Raw genomic sequence first — 25,191 nt, 5'->3', positions numbered from 1 at the left:
AAATATTAATCTATAGTTTTTCTTTCTGTCCTCTGCTTCTTCCTCTGTCACTTTAAAATCCTACCTATCCTCCTTAACTACACTCATAAACCTCTTAGGCCATCCTCTCTTTCTCCTGCCTGGCTTCATCCTAAGCATGCCTCTCCTTTCCCTCTCAATCTTATCACAGTTTGACCCCGATCCATTCCTTTTTTCCCGCAGAACAACGTGATTCTTCTCGCCTTAGTATGTTGTGGTTTTGGTCTTTATTTATTTCCTATGACATGAACTACGAAAATATCTTTCTGCCAAACCGATCTCGTCTTTTTTTAGCAGAGCAACGTCTTCCTGCCATATACCCTGTTCGTTTCTTTATACATTTGCTGTGATATACACTGCGAAAATACCTTGATGCTAACCCGATCTCTCCTTACTACGCTGTGTTCTCTATCTTCATTCATTTGCTGTGACAGAAACGATGAACATGTCCCTGCTAACCCGATTTCTTCTTTCCTTTTGCAGAGCACCGCCTACTCGCTTTCCTCACGCACTGCAGTCAAGCTCTGGGCGTCTGCAGCTGGTGGCTATCTGGTATCGGAAGCTGTGCACGGAGATCGGCCAGTTCGAACTCTCCCCTTACGCCGCTCCAAGCTCTCCCATCTCCTAGACGTCCTCCGCAGCCTCTTCCCCCGCCAGGAGCAGACCACAACTATCACCACGCCCAGCCATGATTTAGGGGGAACGAAGGGGAATGATTTGGAGGCTGAGGACAAGGAAGTGGAGGATGAGGAAGATAGTGTAGAGGTGAAGGAGATAAATAGCATGGAGACGGAGAGTGACGAGGTAGAAGAAGAGAACGACGAAGAGAAAATAGGAGAGAACATAGTAACGAAGGAGGAAGAAAATGATTCAGAGGAGGAGGAGGAGGAGGAGGAGGTTAAGGAGAAAGTCTTAGAAGAGGTAGAAACTGAAGAGAAAAATGATACGGAAGAGGTGGAAGAAAAGGAAAAGGAGGGAGAGGTGGAAGAGAAGAACGAAACAGAAGAGGTGGAGGAGAGTGAAGAGAACGCCTTTGTGGATATAGAGGACTCAGTGGAAGATGATAACTTGAAGGTGGAGAATGAGACTGATGACGAGGGCGAGGAGGTGGACTTATTTGAGGTGGAGGAGGACGTGGTGGAGGTGGCAGTGGAGGTGGGCGTGGAGGAGCTGCTGAGGACGGTCCCAGACACCTTCCTCAGCCTGGCCCTGAGTCCTCGGCTGATGGAGCGAGGGTGGCCCAACTTTAACACCAGGTGAGCCACGCTTCTTACCTGCCTTGTTAATGACCTCCCTACCTGCTTGCTTACCTGTTGTGTGTTTAGAATTTGCCTTTGCCTCTACGTTATGTTTGTTTCTTACCTGTCTGCCTACCTAAGTACTTACCCTCCTACTTACCTGCCTACTTACCTCTAGACTTACATACCTGCCTACCCACCTATCTGTCTAGTCCCTGTCCCTGTCTACTTATAGCATACTTACCCACCTTCCTACTTAGCTACCTTCCTACTGACCTACCTACTCATAATCTTGACAAACTTAAGACGTTATCCTAATATTTCTAAAAGCAAAGACACTATAATAACCTAATCCTTCGAAAACTAAAACAATTTCCTAGTCTTTTCAAAACTAAAGACGCTCTCCTACTCTTTCCAAACTAAAAGTGCTATTCTAATATTTCTCAAACTGAAGACGTTATACTCGTCTTTCCAATGCTACACTATCGTCACCTTCGTAAACAAAGCGCCTAAGTCATTATTTTCTACTTTACAGAAAATCAGATAAAGAACTGTCATCATCTCATTTGGCTTATGGTTTAGGCAGAAATGAAAAGGCCAATTCTAGAACACTCAAACCCTGAATGGCGAAGGCAACATACAGAAATGGGCGTCACATGATAAAAAAATTATGAAGACAAAAACCTGAAAATCGCTGAAAATGACTTAGGCAATTATTTTATGAGGGTGACACTATCCTAATCTTTCCAAAACTAAACACACTATCCTAATCTCTCATGACTCCAATGTTCCCCAGCTCGCCACGTCTCCTAACCCTGGTTGGTGCCCTCGCCCCTGCCATCCTGCGTGTGGGGGGGACAGCTGCCAACTTCCTGACCTACGACCCGACACCGCCAGCCCCCTCAGGAGCCCAACTGGAGGGGGGAGGAAGAGAGAGTCAGGAGGAAGATGATGATGATGGTCAAGAGGGAAGTGGAGAGGAGGAGGAGGAGATGAGGAATGAAAATGAGATAGATGATGACGTACAAGGAAGTGGAAAAAGAGAGAAGGATGGTAGTGGTGATGAAGAGAGAAGTGAAGGGAAGGACACCGAGGAAGAAAAGGAAGATGGTGCAGAAGAAGGTGGTGGTGGATGCTCCGATAAACACTTTGCACAACCAACTTTCACCAACTTCACCATTACGAGTGAGTTCATGAAGTCTGTTTTTCCGCTGTCTGGATTCCTACATGTATTTTTCTTTTTTTTTACAGCAGACGAGACAGTTCAAGGGCGTGAAAAAAATACAATAATGAAAAAAAAGCCTGTTACCTGTTTATTGTGTGTGTCCTCTGTGTGTATATACCTGTTATTATTTTTGTTATCTGTCTGTTTGTCAATCTATCTCTCCTTCATCTGCTGCTACTTGTCAAAATCACCATTACAAATTTAAGGTATCAATTTATCTGTTTTCATGTTTTTTTTATTTCTATTTGTCTGCTCTTTCTCTCAATCAAACTGTGTCTTCCTTTCTCTCATCTCTACTATTTCTTTAAGACTTGCAATCTACACCAATCTCCTCCTTTATCCCTTCTCTTACAATCATTTCACACACTCATTCTATATCTATCTCTCCCATTTTTTCATCTCTCACACTATTTTTTTCTCACCTCTATCTGTCTATCTCTCCCACTCTCACATTTCATACTTCTTTCATCTCACTCCCTTGTCCCTTCTCCCTCCTCTTCTAGGTGGGGACTGGCGGCAGCTGCTACACTTTACAAGGGCGGTGGGCATGCAGCTTCTCTTCGACCTGAACCAGTTTTACCGCGGGCCGGGGGGCGATTGGGACCCCGCCAACGCCCGCCTCCTCCTGCGGGACGCCTGCACCAGCGGCTTCACCTCCGTCACCTGGCAGCTTGGGAACGGTGAGGGGATTAGTGTTTTGTGTCGTCTTTCTCTTTCTGTGTCTCTGTCCTGTTTTCCTCTATGACAGAAGGCAATCCATGTAAAAGAAATCTTACTCTTTCTCTCTTATTCTGTTTTCTGTACGGATATATTTTGTTTTCCATCATATTCAGTTTTCTTTTATATTCTAATGTAATCTTTTTATATTCAGTTTATTTTTCAGCAGATCTCAATCCATGTAGATATATTTTTTTTCTTTTCTGTCGGTCCTTTTTTGTTTCAGTCTATCCTATTTTCTTTCCTGCACGATTCTGTTTTTTGTTACATGTGCAAACCTCTTTTCTGGTCTGCTTTCTATATATTAAATTTTTTTCTCATAATTTAGTCTATTTTCTATCACATTCTATTGTCTTCTAATCCGTGTTGTCATTTTTTCTTTCATTTGTGTTTTGTGTCATATTATATCATAGTTTATCCTGGTTTCTATCTTTCTTTTCTATTGTCTCAACAAACCTCCACCGGGACCCCTTACTTCTCCTCCCACAGAACCCAACTCCTACAGACACAAATACGGATTCGTCCTGTCGGCGGAGCAGACGGCGAGGGACTACGGTATCCTCCTGAAGGTGCTGGAGGAGGAGTGCCCAGCGCCTGCCCGTCTAGTAGGCCCCGACGTGACGAGACCGAAGCGCCACCACCCTCACCCTCACCCCCTCCCTCAGGCTGGCTTGGGCGTCGACTCCATGGGCTATTTGGAGAGCTTTCTGACGGCGTCCACAGTTAACCTCACAGCTGTTACTTGGCATCAGTGAGTGGTGGTTTCGTCTGTGAGTCTGTGCATCTGTGTGGTTGTGGCTGTGGCTGTGTTGTCTGTCTGGTTGGAATGATAGCTGTCTTTGTCTGTATTACTAGTCCCTCTATCATTCCAGTGTCATACCTTCCATCTTAAGACCAAAAGCCACAATAATTATAATCACCTTCACTCTCTCTTTTCCATCTTTTTTAAACTCCCTTCTATTCCTTTAAACCCCCTTACATGTCATCCATACCATTTGAACCTTCTTCCATTCCTTCAACTTCCCTTCTATCCCTTTAACCCCCCTTCCATCCCTTTAAATCCCCCTTCCATCCTTCCTTTCTCTCTCCCCTCCCTAAATTCCTTGCTCTCTTAGGAACCCTTCTTCATCGCCTACAAAACTATTAGCTTCTTCGACTTTCTTCCTATCTCCTTTCCTTTTTTTTTTCCTTTTCCTTCCTTTCTTTCAAACCTTCCAACCCTTTAACTCCCCTCCCAACACCCTTTCCCCAGGTACTACATCAACGGCCACAACGCCAATGAGGGGGAGTTCCTGAACCCCACCGTGATGGACAAGCTGGAGTGGCAGATGGACCAGGTGGTGAAGATAAGAGACCGTCTGGCGCTCGGCAAACCCATCTGGCTGAGTAAGTGATGCTGGAGAGAGTGTGATGGTGGTGATGGTGATGCTAATGATGGTGATAGTGATGGTGATGGTAATAGCTTCAACCCCCCTTCAGCTCTTTAAACCCTCCATCCAATCCCTTTAAAATCCCTTTCATCCCTTTTAACCCCTTTGCATCCCTTTAAACTAAATACTCGTCTGTCCTTTTAAACCTTCTTCCATCCCTTTAAACTCCTTTCCATCCCTTTAGACTCCTCTCCATCCCTTTAAATTCCTCTCCATCCCTTTAAATTCCTCTCCATCCCTTCAAATTCCTCTCCGTCCCTTTAAATTCTTATCCATCCCTTTAAATTCCTTTCCATCCCTTTAAATTCCTCTCCGTCCCTTTAAATTCCTCTCCGTCCCTTTAAATTCCTCTCCATCCCTTTAGACTCCTCTCCGTCCCTTTAAATTCCTTTCCATCCCTTTAAATTCATTTCCGTCCCTTTAAATTCCTCTCCGTCCCTTTAAATTCCTCTCCATCCCTTTAAATTCCTCTCCGTCCCTTTAAATTTCTCTCCGTCCCTTTAAATTTCTCTCCGTCCCTTTAAATTCCTCTCCGTCCCTTTAAATTCCTTTCCATCCCTTTAAATTCCTTTCCATCCCTTTAAATTCCTCTCCGTCCCTTTAAATTCCTCTCCGTCCCTTTAAATTTCTCTCCGTCCCTTTAAATTCCTTTCCATCCCTTTAAATTCCTCTCCGTCCCTTTAAATTCCTTTCCATTCCTTTAAATTCCTCTCCGTCCCTTTAAATTCCTTTCCATTCCTTTAAATTCCTCTCCGTCCTTTAAATTCCTTTCCATCCCTTTTAAATTCCTCTCCATCCCTTTAAATTCCTCTCGTCCCTTTAAATTTCTCTCCGTCCCTTTAAATTTCTCTCCGTCCCTTTAAATTCCTCTCCGTCCCTTTAAATTCCTTTCCATCCCTTTAAATTCCTTTCCATCCCTTTAAATTCCTCTCCGTCCCTTTAAATTCCTCTCCGTCCCTTTAAATTTCTCTCCGTCCCTTTAAATTCCTTTCCATCCCTTTAAATTCCTCTCCGTCCCTTTAAATTCCTTTCCATTCCTTTAAATTCCTCTCCGTCCCTTTAAATTCCTTTCCATTCCTTTAAATTCCTCTCCGTCCTTTAAATTCCTTTCCATCCCTTTAAATTCCTCTCCATCCCTTTAAATTCCTATCCATCCCTTTAAATTCTCTCCATCCCTTTAGACTCTTCTCCGTCCCTTTAAATTCCTTTCCATCCCCTTAAATTCCTCTCCGTCCCTTTAAATTCCTATCCATCCCTTTAAATTCTCTCCATCCCTTTAGACTCCTCTCCGTCCCTTTAAACTCCTTTCCATCCCTTTAAATTCCTCTCCGTCCCTTTAAATTCCTTTCCATCCCTTTAAATTCTCTCCATCCCTTTAGACTCCTCTCCGTCCCTTTAAATTCCTATCCATCCCTTTAAATTCTCTCCATCCCTTTAGACTCCTCTCCGTCCCTTTAAATTCCTTTCCATCCCTTTAAATTCTCTCCATCCCTTTATACTCCTCTCCGTCCCTTTAAATTCCTTTCCATCCCTTTAAATTCTCTCCATCCCTTTAGACTCCTCTCCGTCCCTTTAAATTCCTCTCCGTCCCTTTAAATTCCTCTCCATCCCTTTAGACTCCTCTCCGTCCCTTTAAATTCCTCTCCGTCCCTTTAAATTCCTCTCCGTCCCTTTAAATTCCTATCCATCCCTTTAAATTCTCTCCATCCCTTTAGACTCCTCTCCGTCCCTTTAAATTCCTCTCCGTCCCTTTAAATTCCTTTCCATCCCTTTAAATTCCTCTCCGTCCCTTTAAATTCCTATCCATCCCTTTAAATTCTCTCCATCCCTTTAGACTCCTCTCCGTCCCTTTAAATTCCTCTCCGTCCCTTTAAATTCCTCTCCGTCCCTTTAAATTCCTATCCATCCCTTTAAATTCTCTCCATCCCTTTAGACTCCTCTCCGTCCCTTTAAATTTCTCTCCGTCCCTTTAAATTCCTTTCCATCCCTTTAAATTCCTCTCCGTCCCTTTAAATTCCTATCCATCCCTTTAAATTCTCTCCATCCCTTTAGACTCCTCTCCGTCCCTTTAAACTCCTTTCCATCCCTTTAAATTTTTCTCCGTCCCTTTAAACTCCTTTCCATCCCTTTAAATTCCTCTCCGTCCCTTTAAATTCCTTTCCATCCCCTTAAATTCCTCTCCGTCCCTTTAAATTCCTTTCCATCCCTTTAAATTCTCTCCATCCCTTTAAATTCCTCTCCGTCCCTTTAAATTCCTATCCATCCCTTTAAATTCTCTCCATCCCTTTAGACTCCTCTCCGTCCCTTTAAATTCCTTTCCATCCCTTTAAATTCCTCTCCGTCCTTTTAAATTCCTTTCCATCCCTTTAAATTCCTCTCCGTCCCTTTAAATTCCTTTCCATCCCTTTAAATTCCTCTCCATCCCTTTAAATTCCTCTCCATCCCTGTAAATTCCTTTCCATCCCTTTAAATTCTCTCCATCCCTTTAGACTCCTCTCCGTCCCTTTAAATTCCTATCCATCCCTTTAAATTCTCTCCATCCCTTTAGACTCCTCTCCGTCCCTTTAAATTCCTTTCCATCCCTTTAAATTCCTCTCCGTCCCTTTAAATTCCTTTCCATCCCTTTAAATTTCTCTCCATCCCTTTAAATTCCTCCCCATCCCTTTAGACTCCTCTCCATCCCTTTAAATTCCTCTCCATCCCTTTAAATTCCTCTCCATCCCCTTGGACTCCTCTCCGTCCCTTTAAATTCCTCTCCATCGTTTCACACGACCCTACAACCTTTTAAAACCCTTCCCATCCCTTAAAACTCCCTTTCATTCCTTTAAACCCCCTTATGTGGTGGTGGTGGTGGTGATGATGTAATACGATACTCCCAGGGTTACCCAATTATCGTACTCAGCATACTGTATTTTCTGGTTTTCTCACCCATAACTATTAAAAAAAACCCACCTATAATTAATTGACTATCGTTATTCAGGACCTCTATTCAGGAGCACTAAGTAGCGGGCTTTTTTTTATATTTTTCTTTACGCCCTTGAACTGTCTCCTTAGCTGTAAAAAATAATAATAATGTGTGGGTACGACAGTTTTGGGCCTGAAGGCGGTAAATACAATGCTCTGAGTACATTAATCTGGTAACGCTGTTTTTTTCCCGTCTTCCTGCAGCGGAGAGCAGCTCGGCGTGGGGCGGAGGGGCACACGGGCTCAGTGACGCCTTTGTGGCCGGCTTCCTGTGGCTCGACAAGCTGGGCGTGGCGGCAAGGGGCGGCGTGGAGGTGGTGGCGAGGCAGACGCTGTACCAGGCTTGTTATGCCCTGCTGCGGCCTGACCTGACGCCCAACCCGGTGAGTGACGCGGAGAGGGGAGAGAGAAGGAGGGAGAAAGGGAGAGAGAGAGAGAGGGGAAAGAGGGAGGGGAGAGGGAAAATGAATGCCTAATTTGGCTGACCTACTTACATTCCTTCCTCTCATACCTACTTTCCTTCCTTCCTTACATACTTACCATTCCTCCCACCCTCCTTCCTTCCATCTTCTTCCTTTCCCTTCTTTCTGTCCTTCCTTTCCTCCTTCATTTCAAACCCACCTCTACAGATGCAGTCCTTCCTTTAATCTTTCCTTCTCTTATTCCATCTCTCTACCTTTCCATATACCCACTTACTCAGCCTCCCTCCTTCCTCCCCTTCTACAGGACTACTGGCTCTCCCTTCTGTACAAGCGGTTAGTGGGAGGACGAGTTCTGAGCCTCAAGATGCCCTCCGCCCCTCCCTCACTTCGCCTATACGCCCACTGCCTCCACCCTCACGCCCACGCTGAAGGAGGCCCTGAAGGTGAGAGAGAGAGAGAGAGAGAGAGGGGGTATATGGAAGGGGGTACTCATTCATTCAGTCTTTCATTAATTTGTTTGCTCAGGTTCTCAATTTATGTCACGTGTGTGTGTGTGTGTGTGTGTGTGTGTGTGTGTGTGTGTGTGTGTGTGTGTGTGTGTGTGTGTGTGTGTGTGTGTGTGTGTGTGTGTGTGTGTGTGTGTTTACTAATTCATATAACATTACGCCTCACGCCTGCCACCTATCTATATGTATGTTTTGTTTTCATCCATCCATTTATCAACACTCCACTCACCTTCCCTTTTCTTCTATTCAATTTTCAGTCCCTGTATATCCATTTTTATCCAGCCGTCCACCTCTTTACCATTCCCCCTGTTCACCTCTCACTCTTCTCCTTTTTATCCTTCATTCCTCTTTCCCCTTTCCCTATACACCCCTCCCCCCCTCCCCACCTGTCTATACCCCTCAGGTGGCGTGGTGGTGCTGGGCATGAACCTGGGGACACGTGCCCTACGTGTCAGCCTCGGGGACAAGCTGGCAGCCTCCCCCGTTATGCAGTACCTTCTTCAGCCAGTCAACGGCGAACTGAAGGCTAGGTACTGAGTGTGATGGGTCGTAGTAAGAGACATTTCGCCGCCCAAGAACACATATTTGACAAGGCTTTCTTAGGAGTTGTGGGCATTTCCAGGGTTAGTTTTATGACTCTGGTGGTAGTTTCATCCTTCCTTTGTACCCTGAGCATAACCCCCCCACTCTTTAGAACCTGATTGATCCCCCCTTTGACCTTTAGATATAGCTGATGTGAGAAGGCAAAGTGTCTTGTAATACCAGCCATAACTTAGAGTGTTGCTTATGTATTGTGGCTTGAGGAAGGAGATGGGAAGATTCTATTAGTGTTGCAGTGTTTATTATTAGCTAGTGGCTTCAGGGAGAGTTGGGAAGGATATAAGATGTTGTCTGGTCACTAGGGATAACTTAACTGTTTCTACTGATACTTTTACGTCTTGTAGCTTGAGAGGGGAGAGAAGGGAGGGCTAGGAGCTGCTAATATGAAGATAATTAATGATATATGTACTGTTTATATTGATGCCTTTACTATTCCTACCGTTGTCACTGCCACTTTTTTTTGTTATTTTTTATGTTAATGCTGCTGCTATCTCATGTATTGCTGTTATTATTATTATTATGTGGTGACGTTCCTGCTTCATACCTCTTCTCATTTTGCTGCTGATGCTCTCATTACTGCTGATGTTTTCTTTTACTACCATCACCTACGACTACTACTACTACTACTACTACTACTACTACTACTACTACTACTACCATCACAACCACTATTACTATTTCTCTCCCTCCTTCTCGCCTTCCTACTCCTTCTCGTCCTCAAACCTCCTCCTATCATCACCACCACCATCACCACCACCACCTTCCCTTCCCCCCCAGACAAGTGTTGCTGAATGGGGTACAACTTCAGCTGGGGCCACGGGGGGAACTGCCGTCCCTGGACTACGCCTCGCTGCCCCCCGGCCCCTTCACCCTCCCCCCCACCTCCCTGGGCTTCTGGGTGCTGCCTCGTGTTCGCGCCCCCGCCTGTCTGTAAGAGGTAGGTCTCTCTCTCTCTCTCTCTCTCTCTCTCTCTCTCTCTCTCTCTCTCTCTCTCTCTCTCTCTCTCACACACACGGAGCGCTGTGCTGCCAGGCTTCACGGTCTGACAGGGCGGCGGTTCGAACCCGCTCAGGCCGGATTCTTTCCGTTGACTAATGACTAGGAGTGGTTACAGTCCTCCCTTGAGCAAGGGGGATGGGGTGTGTGGTGTCTGAGGTCCTGGCAGTACCCAGAGATCGACAAGAATGAGCACTTGCTCACGTCGTGAGGGTACCTGCTGGCGAAAGCGAGTCCAACATGTGATCAGGCCGTGGTGAAACACACACACACACACACACACACACACACACACACACACACACACTGCGATCTTCTCTAGCGCCTTTCACCTCTAGCCTCAGAGTTCGTAAGAGTTGTAGGTAAAAGGGGGAAGTACGGGGAGAGAAAAGAGGGGACAGGTGAAATGAGGGCTAAGAAGAGAGTTTGAGGGGAAGATGTAGTGTGTGGGAGGAAGCTGCGGTGTGTGTGAGGTGTTTGAAGAGGAATGTAAGTTTTGAGGTTGTGGAGAGAGAGAGAGAGAGAGAGAGAGAGAGAGAGAGAGAGAGAGAGAGAGAGAGAGAGAGAGAGAGAGAATTTATGTATATGGTTCTTCGATATTAGATGAAGTTTTGCTGTGTGTCTTATCCGCCGGCTTCTCTTTACTATGTTTGTTGTTTTATGTAAATTTATTAACTGTCTCTCTCGCTATCTATTCCTTACACATGTTTATACTGGACTGGCTTTTACTCTTTACATATTCATATATTTATTTATCTACCTATTTATTTTACTTATATATTTGTTTTGTATTTATTTTAGGTTAGGTCGCGTGTGTTTGTCATCTAGAGAGTAACCTATTTGCTTATCTATGTATTATTTTTTTATGTATATGTATTTACTTGTCATTTTACTTCATCTTTGTTTGTGTGCAGGAAGAGTTAGCACTTTTTATGTGTGTATTTTGTGTGTACTTCTATTCTTTATTTATTTTATTTTATTTTATTTATTTATTTTCTACGTGCCAGCCTATAGCGCCGGTAGGCTTTCTTGAGAGGCCTGGATGGTAGCCGGCCCCACCCCGTCATGGCGTAGGCAAGTGTTTTATAGTGGCGCCATATTTATCGCCATTTTGTCAAGTAATTTAGTCTGGTCCATTTATATTTACTTTTATACACTAACTCATCTGGTAACATTTCTTATAATATACTCAACGAACAGCTGGTAGACATTTTAGTTCTTCTTACATTTTTTCACTAGCATTGGTAAACATCTTATCTGTGTTCCAGCTATTTTCTTTACCTTATTCGTGTGTGTGTGTGTGTGTGTGTGTATGTGTGTGTGAAAGGAGAAGGGGGGCAGTAGAAGAAGAAAAAGAAAAAAATGTTAAGTTAAGCGATTGCGATTAGAAGAATATAAGTGTGTGTGTGTGTGTGTGTGTGTGTGTGTGTGTGTGTGTGTGTGTGTGAAAGGAGAAGGGGGGCAGTAGAAGAAGAAAAAGAAAAAAATGTTAAGTTAAGCGATTAGAAGAATATAAGTGTGTGTGTGTGTGTGTGTGTAGCCAAGCCGCCGCCTCCGCGTGATCGTCCGCGTGACCGTAATGACCTTCCTGGCGACAGATTCAAGTGACGAGTAATGACCCCCCTCTCTCTCTCTCTCTCTCTCTCTCTCTCTCTCTCTCTCTCTCTCTCTCTCTCTCTCTCTCTCTCTCTCTCTCTCTCTCTGCGGTGACAGAGGAAAATGCGCCTAATGGAATGCATTGAGAAAGGACGGAGTTGGATGAGGAAGAGGAGGAGGAGGAGGAGGAGGAGGAGGAGGAAGGGTAACGGAATGACGCAGGAAACTATAAGCATCACGCCACTGACGCTTTGAATGGAGGGGGAGGATAAGGAAGAGGAAGATAAGGAAAAAAGGAGGAGGAGGAAGAGGATCTGGCGGCCACGTTGACAACACAAAACGAAGAAACACAAACACATGGAAATGCAGGCATCAGAAAGCCTATTGGCTCATTACGAAATAATCCGCTCTCTCGTGATTTAATCTGTTCGACAGTCACTTCGTGCCTGCAGAGCAGGTGAATGCAATTCGTATTCAGTTTACTCTTGACGCAGCGAAATACGGTCGATTCGATTTTTAATTTAATGAAGTGACAGGGAAGAATGTAGAGGAAGAGGATGAAGGTGGAGATGATGATGCTGATGCTGATGAGAAAGTGGGGGAGGAGGAAGAGGAGAGAGAGAAGAAGAAAAAGAAAAAAAATGTTAAGTTAGAGGAGTAAGAAGCGATTAAAAGAATAGAAGTAGAAGAAAAAAATAAAAAGAAGATGAAAAAAGAAGGAAAAGAGGAGGATTAGAACATCAGAACATAACGAGTTTCCAGGTGGCCGGTAGGCGTATGCAAGGCATCTCCTGTACAAGGAAACAAAAGATGAAAAAAATTATAATGGAGGAAAAATATTAGCTAGGATAAGGAGGCAGGGGAGGAGGAGGAATGGGATTTAGTAGGAGGAGGAAAAAGAAGTCGGAGTAATAAGAGGAAAAGAGACTTTGAATGATAAAAGCATTAAGAGGATGCAACCCCAACATTAGCATGCACGAGGTGGTGGTTACCGAGACAACGAACTGCCAACACAAAACAGAGCTGGCCGCAGAGGCTGGTCCTGCAGCACACCGCCTGACGCCAGCTGTGGGCATCTGGCTAGCGTAGCGTCCCCAAGGCTGTTTCCGAGGGACCTTGGAGGAACACCCCGGAGTCCCCCCCGCCCCTGCCGCCCAACCCACCCAAACACAACCTTTTTATGTGCTTCTTCTTTATAAGCCGCTCCCTTCTCCTTTCCCTATGTTTCTGTTTGTTTTGTTATTTTGTCTCCTTTCTTTACTGAGGTTCAGAACAAAAGTATTGCATTTGTATTGGCACGTCAGACTTGAAACTTTCAGGGTCTGTTCTGAGAATAATTTCCTTCGTCGTGTTTGCGTATACTGTTTTAGATGCATGGCGTCATCACCTTATGACGTCATGCATATAACATAAAAACGCACTAACAGTCTTATTACTTATCTCTGAGAAACGGGCTGACGCATATGAATACGTGTATGTTATCTAAATGGATGGTCAAATTGGGTTTTGCTGAATTCCCAAAACGTCATGAACTATCGCGGGTGCATTGGCTTTCCGCAGATCTGCACATTCACTTCCTTCTAATATGTAGATTACTGGCTTTTTGGAAAAAAATGTTCTGATCATTTATTTGTCCCCTCATCAATAAACATTGCGAGTTTTAAGTAAATATATTCCGTTTTGGATTCTTGTGAATATTTTTTTTCAAAATTCCATGTTTTGAGTATGGGTCTTTCAGTGCTTGGAATGGCCTTTATCGGTCGTTATTTTTTTCAGTAGTTGACTTTTTCTTGTGACGCATGATCGTATAGTGATATTGCGTCATAACAGCCGTGTAAATCTTTCAGTATATCCTACTAGTCATTATTGCGGGGCACTCATCATGAGGTAACGTTGTAGGTCCCATGGAAATTTCTGGTTTTACGCCTTGCCGGCACCTCACTGCTGGGGTTCATCAGAATGCCACTTCATTAGAAAGAGGAGAAAAAAATTCCAGCAGTGGTTGCCTTCCCATTTCCCCATGAACATTCCTCACCAAGTCCTCGTAACTTCCCGGGACCCACTCACGGCCCAGAGAGTTGCCCAGACCACCACACGTGCCTCCCGCCAAGCATGCTGGCGGCAAGGTCTTCTTTGGACCTTGGCTGGCGGGAGGCACAAACTCTGCCACGAAAATCCTAATAAAAACTACATTCATTGCGAGAGGACTGAAATGCTGCTCCACGCCCTCTCCTTTATTTAACGAAACCCTTGCTCGTTAAATGATCAATAGCGAGTGATAATGAGATTTATTATAATACCAGTATAATAGTTAGGTAGTGTTTTTAGATGGTTTAGTAGTGTAAATCTTTAGGAATTGAAACGAGTAATTTTTTTTTTTCGTATTCTGGGCATCAGTACCAGTAGCCCGTTCTCTCCCTCTCTTCGACTCCCATTTCTGTTATTTTTAGTTTCTTATTTTTCCTCTTTCTTAGGTCCAGTGTTTTCTTTTCATTCCTTCCTTCCTCTCTTCGTGCATACCTTTTTTTGTGTTTCTTTTTATTTTCTTATTTTGCCCTCCTTAAGTCTCATCACCTCTCTCACCTCTGTGCGTGCCCTTCCCTCTGGTTCATTTTATTTTTTCTTATTTTTCCTCCATTCTTAAGTTTAGTCACCTCTCCCCCACGTGTTTCCCTCTCTTCTGGTTCTTTTTACGTTATTATTTTGCCCCCATTCTTAAGCCTAGTTTTCTCTCCCTCCTCCCCCTCTTCATCTCTTCCTTTCTTTCTCTCCTCCTCCTCTCTCCCCTTTCCTTTTCCCTCCCTCTGCCCTTCATCTCGATTTCTTCCTCGTTTAATTACCTCCATATCTATCTATCTATCTATCTATCTATCTATCTATCTATCTATCTATCTATCTATCTATCTATATTGTTAAGACGTAGGATAACTATGCTTTCTCCTTCTTAGACGTCCTCTCAACTCCTCTCCCTTTCTTTCTCTCGCTATATATATATATATATATATATATATATATATATATATATATATATATATATATATATATATATATATATATATATATACACCTCTTCCCCTTCTCTCTTCTTCTCCCTCTCCTCCCTTTCTCTTTTCCTGTAACTTATTTCTTCCTTTTCCCCAAAGTACGAGTAAGATAGCCAAGCCTTCTTTATTCTCTATAGACGTCTTCTTCTATCCCTTCATTGTCCCCCATGCACCCTTCATCTCCCCCCTCCCTCTCCCTCTGTCTCTGTAATACAAGCATCTCGCTCCTCCCTTTCCCTCCCTTCTTCGTGCCATGCATAATCAAGCTTATATAACTCACATGCATAAAAAAATGGAGTACACAGGGATCATGCAGTCGTTAGTATGCATCCAGAAGACACCAGATTTGGGGACGTAAAAATGGGACGCAGAAAAAAGAAGCCTGCATACAAGAGCGTCGTTGTCTGGCCCTCGAGCCCCGAGAGAGGAGGCACACAGGCACACAGGCTCATGGGTCGGGTCTCACGCACGTCGTTGGGTAGTACACGCAATACACACACACACACACACACACACACACACACACACACACAGAGAGAGAGAGAGAGAGAGAGAGAGAGAGAGAGAGAGAGAGAGAGAGAGAGAGAGAGAGAGACGAGGCAATTAATGTGTTTGTTTACTCATTCGTTGGCGGCTTTGGTTATGTTACTGTTACTGTGTTGATTTTGTTTACTTTCTTCTTTTTTTCTTCTTTTTTCTTGTTTTTTTTTTCTTTTATTTTTTTGCTTTTTGGGGTCATTTTTTTCTTTCTTTTTTTCTTTTTCCATTTTTATTCTTTCTTCTTGTTCTTGTTGCTGTTGTTGTTGTTGTTCTTGTTCTTTTGTTCTTGTTCTTGTTTTTTTCTTCTTCTTCTTCTTCTTCTTCTTCTTCTTCTTCTTGTATTTCTTCTTTTTCTTCTTCTTCTTCTTCTTCTTGTTCTTCTTCTTCTTTTCCTTCTTGTTCTTCTTTTTCTTGTTCTTCTTGTTCTTCTTGTTCTTCTTCTTGTTCTTCTTGTTCTTCTTCTTGTTCTTCTTGTTCTTCTTTTACTTCTTCTTTTCCTTCTTGTTCTTCTTTTTCTTGTTCTTCTTTTTCTTTTTCTTGTTCTTGTTCTTGTTCTTGTTCTTTTTCTTTTCCTTCTTTTCCTTCTTGTTCTTGTTCTTCTTGTTCTTGTTCTTGTTCTTCTTTTTCTTGTTCTTCTTTTTCTTCTTCTTTTTCTTCTTGTTCTTGTTCTTCTTGTTCTTGTTCTTGTTCTTCTTGTTCTTCTTTTTCTTGTTCTTCTTCTTGTTCTTGTTCTTCTCCTTTCCCCCTAGTGGCGAGACATGTCTGCCTGTGAGGGGTCCCAAGGGTGATCAAGTTATCTGCTGCAGCCAACGCGCTTCAAGTTACTGCGTCAACAGTTGCTTTGGTTTTGTGCCATTACTTCGTGCGGTGAGGCCCGAGGTAGTCACGGCCTTGTCTGGGGGACCTGGACCTCACTTATTAGCTCCTATTTACGCCGCTCTCCTTGTTTTGCTTCTTCTTGCTCTTTTTTTTCGTTCTTGTTCTTGCTCTTGTTCTTGTTCTTCTTCTTCTCCTTCTTTCTTTTTTCTTTCTTTCGTTCGTTCGTTCGTTTTTTTTCGTTTTTTCTTTTCTTTTCTTATTTTCTTTTTTCTTTTTATTCTTCTAGTACATGCTACTACTACTACTACCAGTACTACTATTACTACTACTGCTGTTACTACTATTATTACGTTATTATTATTATTATTATTATTATTATTATTATTATTATTATTATTATTATTATTATTATTATTATTATTATTATTATTATTATTATTATCATTATTTTCATCTATTATTATTATTTTTTTTTTATCCCGAGTGCTTCGTATAGATTCGCTTCCTACCTACGTCTAACGCCTCCTCCTCCTCCTCCTTCTCCTCCCCCTCCCCCTCCACTTATGTCTATGTGTTTCAGCGCCACATAAACCACACAGTGTAGGGGTCTTGATTGGCCTATGACGCACGGGTGTCGTCATTGTGCAAGTCGGTGTCGCTTCCTCATTCTCGCACACAGCCCGCCTTTGGGTTATACAACTTTCGCTCACTTTTCTCCGTCCCTTCTGCGGCCATTGAAAACTTGCCGTACGTGAGTCGCGTTTTCCTCCGCCCTGCTCGTCGCTTCCTCATTCCTGCGCGTGACTCATCTTGGGTTATACAACTTGGGCTAGTTTTCCGTCTGTCTTGTCATCGAAAACTAACATAATTCATCGCTTTACATTCTTATTCATATCCAGAAGCTTCATAATTACATCTTGCTTTTAGAGTTTTCTTGTAATGTCTCTCTTTCCTTCGGCCTTTCGCAGACTCTTTACGTTCTTATGTTCTTATGTTCTTACTATTGTAAAGCTGTTGCATATCGTCACCTTCGTAAACAAACCGCCTAGTTAAGTCATTATTTTCTACTTTACAGGAAATCAGAAAAGAACAATCATTATCTCATGTAGCTTAAGATTTAGGCAGAAATGAAAAGGCCAATTCTAGAACACTCAAACTCTGAATGATGAAGGCAACTATACAAAAATGGGCGTCACATGTTGAAAAATTGATGTAGACAAAAACCTGGAAATCGCTGAAAAATGACAGGCGATTATTTTATGAGGGTGACAATATATGTTTTTCCTGCCCCCAGAATTAGTCTCATTATCATTCCTATTTATACTCAGAAGCTTCATAAAAATATCGCGATTTTAGGGTTTTCATTTGCTGGCCCTCTTTCACTTTCTTACTAATGGAAACCTACTGATTACATGTTTTTCCTGCCACCCAAATTAGTTTCTATTTATATCCCCATTTGTATTCAGAAACTTTAAAAAATATATCGTGCTTTAAGTATTTTTCTTGGTCTGGCTCTCTTTCCTTTCTTCTCTTCCTGTTCAGAATATTCAAAAGCTTCAAAAATATATCTTGCTTTAAGTCTTTTTCTTATTGGAAAACTGCAATCGGTATTTGTTTTTCCTACCTCCAGGGTTAGTGTTTTTCGTCCTTATTTGTATTCAGAAGCTTCATAGTTATATCTTGCTTTTAGTTTTCCTATGTTGGCATTACCATTGAAAATCTAAAGAAATATGGGTTCCCTCCCCCTTGCCATATGAACTCATACAATTTTATTTTTCTCTTGGCAACTACGTATTTAGAATCTGCAGACTATATGTGCTTTTCCTGGCTTCAGCTATCCGAACCTATTCAACTTTTAATCTTTCTCGGGGCAATGAAAACTTATCAAAGGAATGTCGCTTTTGCTCTGCTCTTGTTCTTTCTCATGGCCGTCAGGATCCTCACAAAATTATATAGTATTTTTCGTTGTAGTTTTTACCTCGCGTAGCTTTAAGTGGCACAGTGACAAGCATTATTTGTTGAGGCAGTGCTTAACAACATAGGCGAAGCGTTGTATAAAGACGTCCACATGCGTTATGATACGTCTCTTCCTCGCTAACTCTAACACTGATGCTGTTCTTTGTATAGCTGTAAGTGGCACCGTGCCAGGCGCTATTTGTTTAGGCAGTGAAAAGCTATGAGGATGATTCGCTGCATAGAGACGTCAAAATACCTTATGTCGGTCTTCTCTTTCCTGCGAACAGGTCTAATAATTCTGGCAAGAAATCTATTCGATATTCGCACCTCACTTTTCCACGCTAACATGACCGAGAACAAAGCTATCCAATATTCGTACCTCACCAAAAGACCCGACGAATGGAAACATGAAGGCACTGAACCCTTTCATAAGCACGCCGCATGAAATACCTTTTATGTCTTCTTTCCCTTCCACGCTGACAGGACAGATAACAAAGCTATCCAACATTCGCACCTCACCGAAAAACAACATAAAAAAAAGAAGCAACATGAAATAACTGATCCATCCCATATTCGCGCTTACCTTTACCTTTACCCTCTATGTCTACCTTCCCTTCCACGGAAATTTTATTTTTTACAGCAAAGGAGACAGATCAAGGGCTTAAAAAAAAAAGAAAACAATAATAAAAAAAATCCCGCTACTTACTGCCCTAAATAAATTGGAGAGGAGTGGCCGAAAGAGAAATCAATTTCGGGAGGAGCGAATCTGATGTCCTGATACCTAACAATGCTGGCAAGAAAGGTATCCAACATTCTCACCTCACTGAAAGACCAAGAGAAGGGATGCACTAGGTACCTAAATCGTCCCATATGCACACCTCACCAATAGGCATTAGAAGGTACAAATGAGGGTGCTTACGGCTCCCTTTGCGAGCAGACTACGTACTTGACATCACCATGTGGCTCGTATTGCACACGACTTCTGTAGTATTGTGTGTTCTGTTGGCAAGCGGGGAACCCACTGGAAAACAAGGGGGAGGAGGAGGAGGAGGAGGAGGAGGAAGAGTAGGAGGACGGGCAGGCGGAGGAGGGAGAAAGAATTCAAAGAAGAGCAAAACAAGGAGGAGGTTAATGAGGAGGAGGAGGAGACGGGAAGGAGAGAGGGGGCGAAGGAGGAGAGCAAAGGGGAGGGTGACACACACACACACACACACACACACACACACACACACACACACACACACGGCGGGTATATAGGACTGGGCGCAGCTTCTGGAGGCATCAAACTCAGGACAGCAGCCGTAGCGTGAAGGCCAAGCTAACCCAACTCCTCTCGCTGCCACACGTGCTCTCTCGCTCTCTCCACGCCCACACCCGCTGCCCAGCAAGCTACCATGTCGCTAACCGTGAGCTGCCTCCTGAAGCTGTCCCTCGCCCTGGCCGTGTTTGCCGTGAGCGTTGATGCATTCCCTCCAAGACTCTTTGCTCGCGCTGGTGAGTATGGCCTTTGGTCGTTGGGGGTAGGAATTCAACGTTGCCAGATTGTCTTACTCAGCCTCTTATATTTACCGACTTCCGACCCAAAAACTGTCTCACGGACCCTAATATGGAGATTCACTTATAATTATCGTTAAAATAGTTAATTCCTGATGTTTCTTGGCAATAGTTAGGCGTCAGAAACCGGTAAATACTATGCTCTGAGTGCGACAATCTGGCAACGGTGGGTAGGATGTGACTTGGTTTTCCGAAATTGGACTGATTCTTTTGTTTGATTGAATATATGTGGTTGTTGATTTTGGGGTGATTGGCGCCTCATGTCTTGGAAGATGGGACTGGTTTCCTTTACTTGCCTCCTGATCTTGGCTGTCTCCTGTTTTTCTGAAGATGGAATTGATTCTTTTACCTACTTGAATATGTGACTCTTAATTTTAGGGATGAATGTGTCTCTTTTGCTTTCCTGAAGGGGGGATTGATTCATGTACCTTCCTGAATGTGTGGCTGCTTATCTTGGAGTTGTGTTGTGTGTCCTGTCTGTAGGTGGGACTGATTATAATTATCTTTGCCTCCTTAATAGTAATGGAGTTTGTTCCCTTCTCTTAGTGATGGGGTATGGGTTAGTTCTCTCTATATAAGTGATGGGTGTGTCCCCTGTCTCTCTGAAGATGGGAAGTTGGTGTCCTTTGCCTCCCTGTGACTAATGGAGATTGTTCCCTTCTGTTAGTGACGGGGCGTGGGTCTTTTCTCCTCCTGTCTGGAATTTCTAGCTCTTGTCAATGATAGATGTTAAGTTCCCGTTAGCTATTGGGAGTTAATCGGCTTTCTGTTAGTGGCAGTTTTCTTTCCCTTCCTGCTCGGGCTACAGCTGCTCCGTATACGTCAGAGGCGCGTTTGTTCTCGTTCGGTTCCTGTACAACGTTACCAGATTGTCGTTCTCAGCTTCTCATTTTTCCCGATTTCAGGCTAAATATTGTCCCACCCACAAAACTAACGATACCTATTTATATTGATTGCTAGAAGTGTTAATTATAGAGGGTTTTGTGCAGTCATTATGCGTTAGAAATGGGAAAATTTAGTTTGGGGAGTACGATATCGTGGCATCCTTGTTCCTGTAGTGTCGGTGGTACAAGCGCTTTAGGCCGGGGCGCTATGACGTTATGCTTTACTCCGTGTCCTTGAACCATGCGTCTGCAGCCAGGACCCGAACCAGCTTTTAGTTTTGTTTGGGAGCGGTGGAAGGAGGAGAGGGATAGATTGCATGAAAGATGACTTGACAGCGAAGGGACTGGAGAAACGGGGCGTGTATGAATGGAGACGGCATAGCAGGAACATCGACCCAATACGAAAGGAAAAGGAAAAAGCTGAAGAAAAAGAAAGGAGTTGTGCGGTGGAAGTTGCAGTATGTTTTTGCTTGTGTTTGTTTGTTTGCGTGTGTGTGTGTGTGTGTGTGTGTGTGTGTGTGTGTGTGTGTGCCAGCCAGTAACGTTTGGTGTTTGATCCACAGGGCGGCGTGAGGAGACTCGTGTGGACACCGCGATGGACTGCACGCCAGGACCAGACGGCACCACGCCCCACGGGTAAGGCTGCGCGGCCCTCCCATGGGTTGATCCTCCTTAGGTGTCCCCTGTTCTCTCTTTTGTCTCTCCTTTCCCTTCCCTTACAATGTTACAAGTGGTCCTGCTTTTCCTGATACCTTTTCCTATAGTGTTCCTTCTGCTGTCCTCAACTAATCCTTTTGCTGTAGTCTTCCATGATTCTACCTTTTTCCCCATATTGTTCATTCAGTTGTATTTTCTACTGTCCTCTGTGTTGAAGTTTGTCATATTCCTGTTTTTTCCTCTATTGTTCTTCCTGCTGTCCTCAACTAATCCTTTGCTATAGTCCCTCATGATTCCATTTTTTCCCCATATTGGTCACTCTGCTGTTTTTTTCTACTGTCCTCTGTGTTGTAGTTTGTCATATTCCTGTTTTTTCCTCTATTGTTCCTCCTGCTGTCCTCAACTAATCCTTTGCTATAGTCCCTCATGATTCTATTTTTTCCCCATATTGGTCATTCTGCTGTTTTTTTCTACTGTCCTCTGTGTTGTAGTTTGTCATATTCCTGCTTTTTCCTCTATTGTTCCTCCTGGTGTCCTCTCTATTGTCCCTTATTTTGCTTTTCTTATGTTTTTTTATCTGCGGTTCTCACTTTTATCTCTTATGTTGTGGTATCATGATCCTGCTTGTCCCGTGTTTTTCCCTCTGCAATACTCTCTAGTCTTTTTTGTTTTAGTCTCATGGTCCTACTTATCCTGGATTGCTCCTTCTGCTGTCCTCTTTACTGTTCCGTCTGCTGTAGTCTCACATCCTGCTGCTTTCCCATGTTGTTTCTTGTGTTCTCCTCTCTACTGACACTTATTTTATAGTTCCACACACTCCTACTTTTCCTATGCCAATGAAAGTAGATAAGAAAAGAGAACACGTAACAGTCAACCATCTCACACACTCCTACTCTTCCTATGCCAATGAAAGTAGCTAAGGGCACAGAACACGTAACAATCAACCATTTCACACACTCCTACTCTTCCTATGCCAATGAAAGTAGCTAAGGGCACATAACACGTAACAATCAACCATCTCACACACTCCTACTCTTCCTATGCCAATGAAAGTAGCTAAGGGCACAGAACACGTAACAATCAACCATCTCACATACTCCTACTCTTCCTATGCCAATGAAAGTAGATAAGGGCACAGAACACGTAACAATCAACCATTTCACACACTCCTACTCTTCCTATGCCAATGAAAGTAGATAAGGGCACAGAACACGTAACAATCAACCATTTCACACACTCCTACTTTTCCTATGCCAATGAAAGTAGATAAGGACAGAGAACACGTAACAGTCAACCATCTCACATACTCCTTCCCTATTAACCAAGGACGAACACGTACTTACCAACCATTCCTCATCCCCACCAGGTGCGCAGACACCGTCGCGGGTAACGCCATCAGCTACGAGACCCCCGGTGAGGAGGGGTTGGTTAGGCTGTGGCAGGGGCTGGAGGATGACGTGAAGGTGGTGGAGGACGAGCGGGCGGGCACCTTCATCATTCGCGTGCCCCAGTACCAGCCCGTGCACCGGCGAGGCTGTCCATACAAGCACATCTTCGTCGCCGAGCTGGGAATGTGAGTATGGGGGAGTTTTTTGTGGCATAGAGTGTTAGTTTTTATTTTTGTTTACTTTTCTTTGTTTTTGTTTGTGATAGTTTATATTTTTGTTTGTTTTTGTTTTGTTTGTTGTTTGTTTTTTCATTTATTTATTTTCATTCTTTCTTTCTTTCCTATCGATATTTTCATGCTGACTGCTCTTCTTTCCTTTTTCTTTCGTTCTTATGTTCATTTTCCTTCCCTCTTTCTTTCTTTCTTTTTTTCTATCAATCTATCAATCTTTCTTTCTTTCTTTCTTGCGTGTATGTGTGTTGCATGGAGCTTTTGGAAATACATAACGTGCTGATATCTTGTTTTTTTTCATCTCTTCCCATCTTGTCCCCATCCCGCCACACTCACCTTTCCTTCCCGCCGTTAATACCTGTGTTTCTCCCGTCCTCAGATGCATGAAGGAACGCACCCTGCGCGAGATCTCCTACAGGTACCCCAGCCTTGCCGCCCGCCTTATCTAAGAGACATAGATGGGGTCTCGGAAGCTGTACACTAGTCATAAGAGTAGTCATTAGTAGTCATAATAGTAGTAGTAGTAATGTGTGTTGTAGTTGGTAGTGGTGTTTGAGAGCATACTTTTTTTTCTACTTTCGTAACGTTGTGTTGTTTGTACTATAGTTATGTGTCTAATTTATGAGTTGTATTGCTAGTGTATGTTATCGTAGAAGTACTCCTGCTGTTGTATTTATCGCGTATGTGTTCACTCATGTCAATATTTAAATTAACGAAAAGTGACAGCTGCTGGATGGCTGTCGGAAATATATCATTGTGTGTCATGGAGAAGTTCGTTTTCTGATTCCTCCCCATTGCTGCCGTGGGTGTACTTATCACGTTTGTGTTCATTCAGTCATGTCAGTTCTTAGACTTGAAAATAGTGATGACAACTTTTGGTGTTGCCTTAGAGATCTCTAAAGTTACTGACAGATTCTGACACAAATCTTTACTTTCCAAACTACCTCCTACGGATTCTATCCCTCTCTCTGTACATTGATCTACTTTCAGGCCAATCTCTCTCTGCTGAGACGGTTACTGTTTATCCCCTAAACTTATCATCAGTGGTGTCCTGCAGGGCTCTGTTTTATCACTCTCCTCTTATTCATCAGTGATCTTCCCAAAACATACTATTCTAGCCACTCCTACTCTTACGCCGATGACTCTACTTTGCATTACTTCACATCTTTTAACAAAATTCCCTCCGAACAGGACTTACAGGACGCTACCGAACGCTTAACCTCTGACCTTGCTCTCATTTCTGTTTGGAGCAAAATAGACTCTGCGTCCTTCAGTGCCTCAAAAAGTCATTTTCTCCACCTGTCAACTCGACACAATCTTCCAAACACCTTTCCCCTATTCTCGACAACACTCAGCTGTCATCTTCTACAGCAATCCACGGTCTATCCTTTACTCAAAATCTCAACTTGAAACCTCACATCTCCTTTCTTGCTAAATCAGCTTCCCCGATGTTGGCCGTTCTATACCGTCTCCACCACTTTTTTCCCCTCCCAGATGCTGTCCATATACAGGGGCCTTGTCCGCTCTCGTATGGAGTCTGCATCTCATATGTGGGGGGTTCCACACACATAGATCTATTGGAGAGAGTACAGCTGTATTTTCTACTGTCCTCTGTGTTGTAGTTTCTCATATTCCTGCTTTTTCCTCTATTGTTCCTCCTGCTGTCCTCTATATTGTCCCTTATTCTGCTTTTCCTATGTGTTTTTTTCTGCGGTTCTCACTTTTATCTCTTATGTTGTAGTCTCATGATCCTGCTTGTCCCGTGTTTTTCCCTCTGTAATACTCTCTAGTCTTTCTTATGTTTTAGTCTCATCAATTCCACTCTTATTGACAATCTTTTAATTGAAACTCAGCCACAGTGTTGCCTCTTTCTATCTTCTATCGATATTTTCATGCTGAGTGTTATTCGGAACTTGCAAACTGCATACCTCCACCAATCCCGTGGCCCCGCTACACATGACTGTCTACTCGATTTATTATAATAGAATGGGACAGCTTAGTTTTATCGAAGATTAGGGGATAGGTGTTTCGAAGATTGTGTCGAGATGACAGGTGGAGATTGCATTTTTAAGCAATTCAGAATAGAGCCATGAACGCAGGAGTGGATAGAGCAGTTTGTTTTGGAAAACAAGCTCATTAATGAACAACAAAGATTATGGGAGATAGAAAAGAGCCCTGCGCGACGGTACAGTTGATCGGTTAAAGGGAAGAACAGAGACTGTCCACCACAGCAGAGATAGATGAGTTGGAAAGGTAACTGGGATAAAAGGGATAATGTTATCGCCAAATCGATTAAAACGGATAGGTAATGGATAAATGAACTGAGGCGAGTGGAAGTAGTGGAGATGTGGCAGAGGGTGTGTAGTGTGTTCGGCAGCAAGTGTTTAACATATGAAAGTGTTACGCA

At 43.3% G+C, this 25,191-nt stretch overlaps 2 protein-coding genes across 3 annotated transcripts in view; both read left to right on the top strand.

Annotated features, from left to right (window-relative positions):
- The window catches only part of LOC127002053 (uncharacterized), a 93,551-nt gene extending 83,482 nt beyond the window's left edge, over positions 1-10,069 (top strand). Inside the window, exons 12-20 of one of the 2 annotated variants that reach the window (XM_050867418.1) lie at positions 502-1,274; positions 2,053-2,441; positions 2,985-3,161; positions 3,688-3,949; positions 4,451-4,584; positions 7,797-7,975; positions 8,319-8,457; positions 8,924-9,050; positions 9,898-10,069. In XM_050867418.1, coding sequence (XP_050723375.1) covers positions 502-1,274; positions 2,053-2,441; positions 2,985-3,161; positions 3,688-3,949; positions 4,451-4,584; positions 7,797-7,975; positions 8,319-8,457; positions 8,924-9,050; positions 9,898-10,054 — 2,337 coding nt within the window. In that variant the 3' untranslated portion in view covers positions 10,055-10,069. The remainder of the gene's footprint in view (positions 1-501; positions 1,275-2,052; positions 2,442-2,984; positions 3,162-3,687; positions 3,950-4,450; positions 4,585-7,796; positions 7,976-8,318; positions 8,458-8,923; positions 9,051-9,897) is intronic. The other variant, XM_050867419.1, reaches the window with a different exon arrangement.
- Positions 10,070-19,422: 9,353 nt separating this feature from the next.
- Positions 19,423-23,555, top strand: LOC127002048 (uncharacterized). Its single transcript, XM_050867411.1, has 4 exons — positions 19,423-19,565; positions 21,073-21,145; positions 22,533-22,739; positions 23,164-23,555. Exons 1-4 carry the CDS (start codon positions 19,466-19,468, stop codon positions 23,231-23,233), a joined length of 450 nt encoding a protein of 149 aa, XP_050723368.1. The 5' UTR covers positions 19,423-19,465; the 3' UTR covers positions 23,234-23,555.
- The last annotated feature ends 1,636 nt before the right edge of the window (positions 23,556-25,191 follow it).

This window comes from Eriocheir sinensis, chromosome 22, assembly GCF_024679095.1.
Source record: "Eriocheir sinensis breed Jianghai 21 chromosome 22, ASM2467909v1, whole genome shotgun sequence".
Taxonomy (NCBI): domain Eukaryota; kingdom Metazoa; phylum Arthropoda; class Malacostraca; order Decapoda; family Varunidae; genus Eriocheir; species Eriocheir sinensis.
The sequence above is the reverse complement of the archived record's forward strand: the minus strand, read 5'-3'. Positions and strand labels throughout refer to the sequence as shown.

Excerpts from the sequence above, each read along its gene's own strand:
- LOC127002048 (XM_050867411.1), top strand. The coding sequence starts at position 19,466 with ATGTCGCTAACCGTGAGCTGCCTCCTGAAGCTGTCCCTCGCCCTGGCC. Across the intron at positions 19,566-21,072 it reads AAGACTCTTTGCTCGCGCTG|GGCGGCGTGAGGAGACTCGT; the intron begins GTGAGTATGGCC and ends TTTGATCCACAG. Across the intron at positions 21,146-22,532 it reads GACGGCACCACGCCCCACGG|GTGCGCAGACACCGTCGCGG; the intron begins GTAAGGCTGCGC and ends CATCCCCACCAG.